The sequence below is a fragment of the Ahaetulla prasina genome, chromosome 5 (assembly GCF_028640845.1).
Source record: "Ahaetulla prasina isolate Xishuangbanna chromosome 5, ASM2864084v1, whole genome shotgun sequence".
Lineage (NCBI taxonomy): Eukaryota > Metazoa > Chordata > Lepidosauria > Squamata > Colubridae > Ahaetulla > Ahaetulla prasina.
The window spans coordinates 19,575,036-19,581,546 of record NC_080543.1 but is presented as its reverse complement, the minus strand read 5'-3'; the positions used below and the strand labels follow the sequence as shown (position 1 = coordinate 19,581,546).

At 43.7% G+C, this 6,511-nt stretch overlaps 1 protein-coding gene across 3 annotated transcripts in view; it reads left to right on the top strand.

Annotated features, from left to right (window-relative positions):
* The first annotated feature begins 609 nt into the window (after positions 1-609).
* TRPC6 (transient receptor potential cation channel subfamily C member 6) overlaps positions 610-6,511 on the top strand; it is an 80,661-nt gene continuing 74,759 nt past the window's right edge. For 2 of the 3 annotated variants that reach the window (XM_058186040.1, XM_058186041.1), the window contains exon 1: positions 610-1,333. In XM_058186040.1, the coding sequence (XP_058042023.1) occupies positions 1,191-1,333 (143 nt within the window). In that variant the 5' untranslated portion in view covers positions 610-1,190. The remainder of the gene's footprint in view (positions 1,334-6,511) is intronic. The other variant, XM_058186039.1, reaches the window with a different exon arrangement.

Here is a 6,511-nt window from a genome sequence, read left to right as displayed (position 1 = left end):
CTTTTCTTTTTCAACCGGTTTTCTGTAACTGTTGCATGCCAATGAAGCAGATTGAATCAAATGGGTATTGCATAACTAGGTACCCAGCCCTGAGAGAACATGTCTCCAGGGCAAACGAACCGAGAGAGGCAAGCGACAAGGCACTTCGTCTGAATTCTCCAGCCTCCGTTATTCAAAGCCGCAGGCAGCGTCGGATCGCGCTGATTTAGAAGGCTTGATGGTGGAAAGAGCTTTCATTCAATGAAAAACCGAGCCAAAAAAAAAAAGGCAGCGCGGGACTTCGCCGGCGAAGTTATCCCTATTGAGGATCTCCGTCAAACAAGTAGCAGGAAGACTTCGGAATCCCTTCATTCACGTGATCGCCAAGATGCTGTAAAGGATCCGAAGGGGCAGAGGAAAAACGTGGGAAGGGCAGGCGGTTGTTAGCGGTTTATCCGGTGTTTCGCCATTGGATCTTGAGGCCCTCCGCGCCCACGCTTTGTTTTCTGGCCGGCGGCGGTCGCGTAAACTTTTTAAGCCCCTTTTCCCCGCCTTTCCTTCCCCCCCACCCCCCGCCTGGTTGCGGCTTTGCAAAAGCTGGTCGAGCCACTTCGGGCACGGATGGCTTTCAGAGAGAGAGAGAGAGGGGATAAGGGCTGGTTGACATAGTAACTCCGTTCTTTTTTTTTAAATTTATTTATTTCTCCCCCCTTCCTCTCTCTCCCCCTCACGCTCGGGGGTTATCCGGAGGCTCTGCGCGGCGTAGAAAACCGCCTGCTTGGACAACTGAGGTGGGGGCTGGAAAGCGACGACCCCGCCAAGGGAAGAGATCCGCTGGGGCTCGCCCTTTAGTCTCTTCTTCCCACCCACCCCCCACTCCACGCAGAAACGACCTTCTCCAGCCCGCTTTTTAAAATGGGGACGCTGCGCCACAGGTAGCCGGAGGAACAGAAAGCGAGCCATTTTTTAAATAATAATAATAATAATATTGCTTTTAATACGCTGGCCGAGCGCGCGCGCGTCTCTCTCTCTCTCTTTCTCTCTGGGCAGCGCGCGCCCGGCTGTATTTTATTTTTATTTTTTTGCGGGAGAGAGAGGGGGGGTTCCCCCGAGGGTGCCCCTTTTGGGGTCCGGGGCTGGGAGCCTCCTGAAGAAGAGGGGGCTTTTTTTTTTCTCGGGACCCCCCCCCACCTCTCCTCAGAGGAAGCGCCATGAGTCACAACCAGCTCTACGCCCCGCGGGGGACCGGCTCGCCCGTCGGCGGAGCCCCCAGGAACGACAGCCAGGACTATCTGCTGATGGATTCCGAAGCGTGTGAGGAGAACTGCCTGGCGCCTTACGCTTACTACCCCATGTGAGTGGGTTTCCCGCTTAAAAAAGAGAGAAGAGAGAGAGAGGCTGACTGGGCAGACGGTGGGGAGGGGGGGGGGCCGTCGGCTGAGCTGGGTCAGGTGTTGTGGGGACAGTTCAGGTTCAGGCTGTGTTGGCGCCGCGTGCTTAACCTGCCTAATAAATTAGCCCGTTTTCTACATTTCTACTTTTCCCACGACTCCTGAAACGGCGTGGATTCACACCTCACACTAAACCCTGCCAACCAAGAACTAAACGAGCCTGTTGCACGAATGCAGCGGCTAGAGGGAACGCAGTCACAATCACATAGGCATGTTGGCCACTCCAGCCCACACTGTTAAAGCGTCACGGGGGGGGGGGGAAGGCGAGGTGTGTGTGTAAGGGGGGAGAGAGCGCTGAGTGGGGTGCAGTGCACTAATATAGGACCTGACTTGCTTTTCCTTCGTTCCTCAAAGGGAAGGGTCTTGACAACTGGATGGTGGGCAGAAGGGGCCGGTGAAGCTCATTTCCGAGAGGCACCTGTTGCATTTCCACCTCTTTTTCTTTTCTTTTTCTTTTTCTTTTAAAAATGGCTTTGTCAGCAATTGGAGAAATTGTAGAAAACTTCCAGGCGAGGAGGAGCGTTTGCGGCAAAGAAACACGGGGAGTGCGAAAGGATGGGTTTATGATTGCTAACTGAACGCGTGGCAAAAAAAAGTGGGTGATAGAAAGGAATTTGTGTTGTGTGTGTTTGTGGATGTGTATATGTGCTGTCCAAGCCTTTTAAAGAGACTTGAAGGGCCCTGGTGGGATGCAGAATGCTCATTGGCCACCCTTTCAATTTTCTTCTCCCTCCATCCCATCCCATTTTTCTCTCTGTTATTATTGTTCTCCATTAAAGTCAATGGTGCAGGAAATAGGAGCATATGGGAAAACCCAAGACCTACTGAAATAACTCTTGGCGATTATGTTTGGACTGATTAGTTTTACTGCCTATCGAGGCATAAAAGGCTGAGGCATATTATGGATGGGCCTTTGGTGGTAATCCCTCAGCAATAGGCCATGTGTAATGAGGCAGAGAAGTGGTCCTACTCTCCATAAAAAATGTTTATTTGTGATAAGGATTGGTGGTGAAGGTGGCCTTTGGTGGCTTGTGGGGCAGAAGGGGCCCTTTGCACAGGGTTGTGCAAATCTCTAGGGATATGGAGAGAGTGGGGTCATGATAGAATAAAAATTGCCAATCTCTTGTATTCACGGTACTAATATCACATAATGCCTCCCCATGGCAAGGATGAAATTAGAGCTGGACTTGGGGGCAAATAGAAGACCAGCGTGAACTCCTAACAATTGCTGATGCCATCTGAGATGACATTTTTCTCCTTAAGGCCCACTGTGCTTATTCTCAGATAGGACATATCATCAACTAAATGCTGCTGCAAATGAGTACATTAAATCCAGGCTCCAAAATTATTGTAACATAACATAATAACAGAGTTGGAAGGGACCTTGGAGGTCTTCTAGTCCAACCCCCTGCCGAGGCAGGAAATCCTACACCATTTCAGACAAATGGCTATCCAACATTTTCTTAAAAATTTCCAGTGTTGGAGCATTCACAACTTCTGCAGGCAAGTTGTTCCACTTATTGATTGTTCTAACTGTCAGGAAATTTTTCCTTAGTTCTAAATTGCTTCTCTCCTTGATTAGTTTCCACCCATTGCTTCTTGTTCTACCCTCAGGTGCTTTGGAGAGTAGCTTGACTCCCTCTTCTTTGGGGCAGCCCTGAGATATTGGAACACTGCTATCATGTCTCCCCTAGTCCTTCTTTTCATTAAACTAGACATACCCACTTTCTGCAGCCATTCTTCATGTTTTAGCCTCCAGTCCCCTAATCATCTTTGTTGCTCTTCTCTGCACTCTTTCTAGAGTCTCAACATCTTTTTTACATCGTGGCGACCAAAACTGAATGCAATATTCCAAGTGTGGCCTTACCAAGGCATTATAAAGTGGCAAAAGACCAAATGATTTTGAAAATAAATAAAGGAGTTGATCAGCCCGCTTGTATTGCTGTATTGATGGCAAAGCCACCCCACAATGCTGGAAGCTTGTTTCATGATTATACTAACGTTAGGGGAGAGTGGTTGATGTACCCCTTTCTGCCCCAGTTGGCATGCCTGCGCTTTGGGTGAAACTGTTGTAAGATGCTTTATCTGTGATAAGCGGTATTTGTGTGTTAGTGGAACAAGATGTGAACTAGAAAAGTAGAGAACATCTGTGCCTTAACTGTAGATCAGGGACACACTAAAGGTGAATGACCTATTGGACAAAACCTGTGTTTATGTGCTTGCTGACAAATCTGCAGCATGTTGTTGAAAGAGAATGAGTGCAATGTAGGAGACAAATACAAGACAAGAGATAGTATTTGTCAGGGAATGACAGTCAGGGAAGCTGCAAGTTTTGATCTACATTATTATTTATTTATTTATTTATTTTATTTGATTTTTATACCGCCCTTCTCCCGAAGGACTCAGGGCGGTGTACAGGCCAAATCCCTGAGCTTTTCCATCTTAAAAACAGTGCCATGGATATTATATGTGCAGTAGTTTACCTCTTAATGCACATAGTTAAAGTAAAAAGGAAAAGGCAAACACACACATACACACACACACACACACACACATTTTGTTGTTGTTAGTTGCAACGTCGTGTCTGACCCATCGTGACCCCATGGACAACGTTACTCCAGGCCTTCCTGTCCTCTACCATTCTCTGGATGGTATATATATATATACATACATACATCTCCTCATAACCAAATACTATATGAGAATGTATGTGTGTGTGTGTGTGCATGTGTGTATCTTAATAATAAATTGGTTGATCTATCTATTTGTCTGTCTGTCTATCAGTTAACTATCTATCTGTCCAAAAAGACAGTTCTCCCTCCCACCCATGCCAACACTCTGCTAAACAACTAACTCCCACAACACTCTCAAAGTCTTTAGTAAGGCTGTATTACTGTTATTCTTCTCATCTTTCCTATTACCTATCTCCTTTTCTACTTAGGACTATAACTTTTTGCTTGCAACTTTATGATTTACATTGTTTTATTTCGTTTCTTAGTATGATTTATGCTAATTGCTTATTTAGTACCCTATGACTATCGCTAAGTGTCGTATCTTATGATTTATGATGAATGTATTTTTAGGATGACTATGATCATGATTTATTACTTATAGCTTTTATGTTCTCTGAGAGCTTATGCACCAAAGACAAATTCCTTGTGTATCCAATTAAACTTGGCCAATAAAGAATTCTATTCTATTCTATTCTATTCTATTCTATTCTATTCTATTCTATTCTATTCTATTCTATTCTATTCTATTCTATTCTATTCTATTCTACTCTACTCTACTCTACTCTACTCTACTCTACTCTACTCTACTCTACTCTACTCTACTCTATATTCTGTTCTGTTCTGTTCTGTTCTGTTCTATTCTATTCTATTCTATTCTATTCTATTCTATTCTATTCTATTCTATTCTATTCTATTCTATTCTATTCTATTCTACTGTACTGTACTGTACTGTACTGTACTCTGTATTGTATTGTATTGTATTGTATTGTATTCTATTCTATTCTATTCTATTCTATTCTATAGTCTATTCTACTCTACTCCTACTCTTACTCCTACTCCTACTCCTACTTCTATTCCTATTCCTTTCATTTAGACACCACTCATCACCCTGTCCAACCTGGGAAATTTAGGGCAAGACCTGGAGGTGTACTATAGGATATGGCACAGTAGTTTTTTTCTGCTAACTTAATGCTGAAAAACCATTCTAGTTATGCTACTAGCAGCATGCCTCTTTTCTGACTGAAGACACCAAGTGACAGAGAATCTGGATCAGCACTGTTCTGATACAAACTCATTCAAATGCCCTTTACCTTTCATCCAATACATCATCACAACATTTGCTGATCAGGATAAAGAGATTTCTTTTTTTAAGTCAATACTAATGGCACTATTCACCATCTTCCATTACTCTAATTAGAGGTCCTCATTTAGTATCCACAATTAGGACCGGGAACTAGGTCGTTAAGCAAAGCAGTTGCTAAGTAAAACCACGACTGTGCTTATGATCTTAATTTCAGCTTCCCTTTCCTTTACAGCTCTGCAAAGGTTGTAAATGCAAGGATTGGTTGTAAAGTTATTTTTTCATCAGCTTTGTAATTGCAAATGGTGGCTAAACGAGGCAGCCGCAAAACAAGGATTACACGTACTTGCTACATTTTGATTTCCCAAATTATCCAAGATGAGGAAAAGAAAAATGGGGATGTGGAAGAAAGAATCCTTGATACACAAGGATTCTCGTTGAGCTCAGTTCTGAAAAAAAAATCTAATGGGGCAAAATGAACTTGAGTGAACAATGGCTAAAGTATATATTAAATGGATGCAAAGTTTGTTTAATTCTAAGGTGTCAGCATCTAGCCAACCTTGCCTAAACTCAGAAGCTAAACAGGTTTGGTGCTGATTAGTAGACTAGAAATAGGAATAGAATAGAATAGCTGTAAGGGACCTTGGAGGTCTTCTAGTCCAGCCCATGTTCAAGCAGAAGAACCTATACCATTTCAGACTGCCCAGTCTCTTTTTAAAAACATCCAGTGATGGAGCATCCATGATTCCTGAAGGCAAGCTGTTCCACTGGTTAATTGTCCTCACTGTTAGGAGGTTTCTCCTTAATTCCTGGTTGTTTCACTCTTTGATTAGTTTCCAACCATTGTTTCTTGTCTTGCCCTCCGGTGCTTTGGAGAATAATTTGACCCCCTCTTCTTTGTAGAGAATAGAAGGACTGCAAGCTACTGCAAGTTTTGGCATACTCCTTTCCTTTGTGGAAGTAACTATCTTGTCTACCATTATAAAAATGGCAGATATTGTAACAAAGTGATCGTCCTTAGTCTGTATACTACTGTACTAAAACTCTTGTTGTCAGGTTCCTTAACTGGGTGAAATGGTGCAGCACAGGGCAATAATTCTTTGACCAAGGTACCTCAAATGGCCTTCTTTACAGAATGCATCTAAAATCCGGGACATGGCTCCTGACAGAATGAAACTTGGGAAACCTGTAGCTGCTTCAGTACTGGGCTGCTCTTGTGGTTACATGCTCATGTGGTTACATGATCTTTATTTTCAATGTTCTGTGAC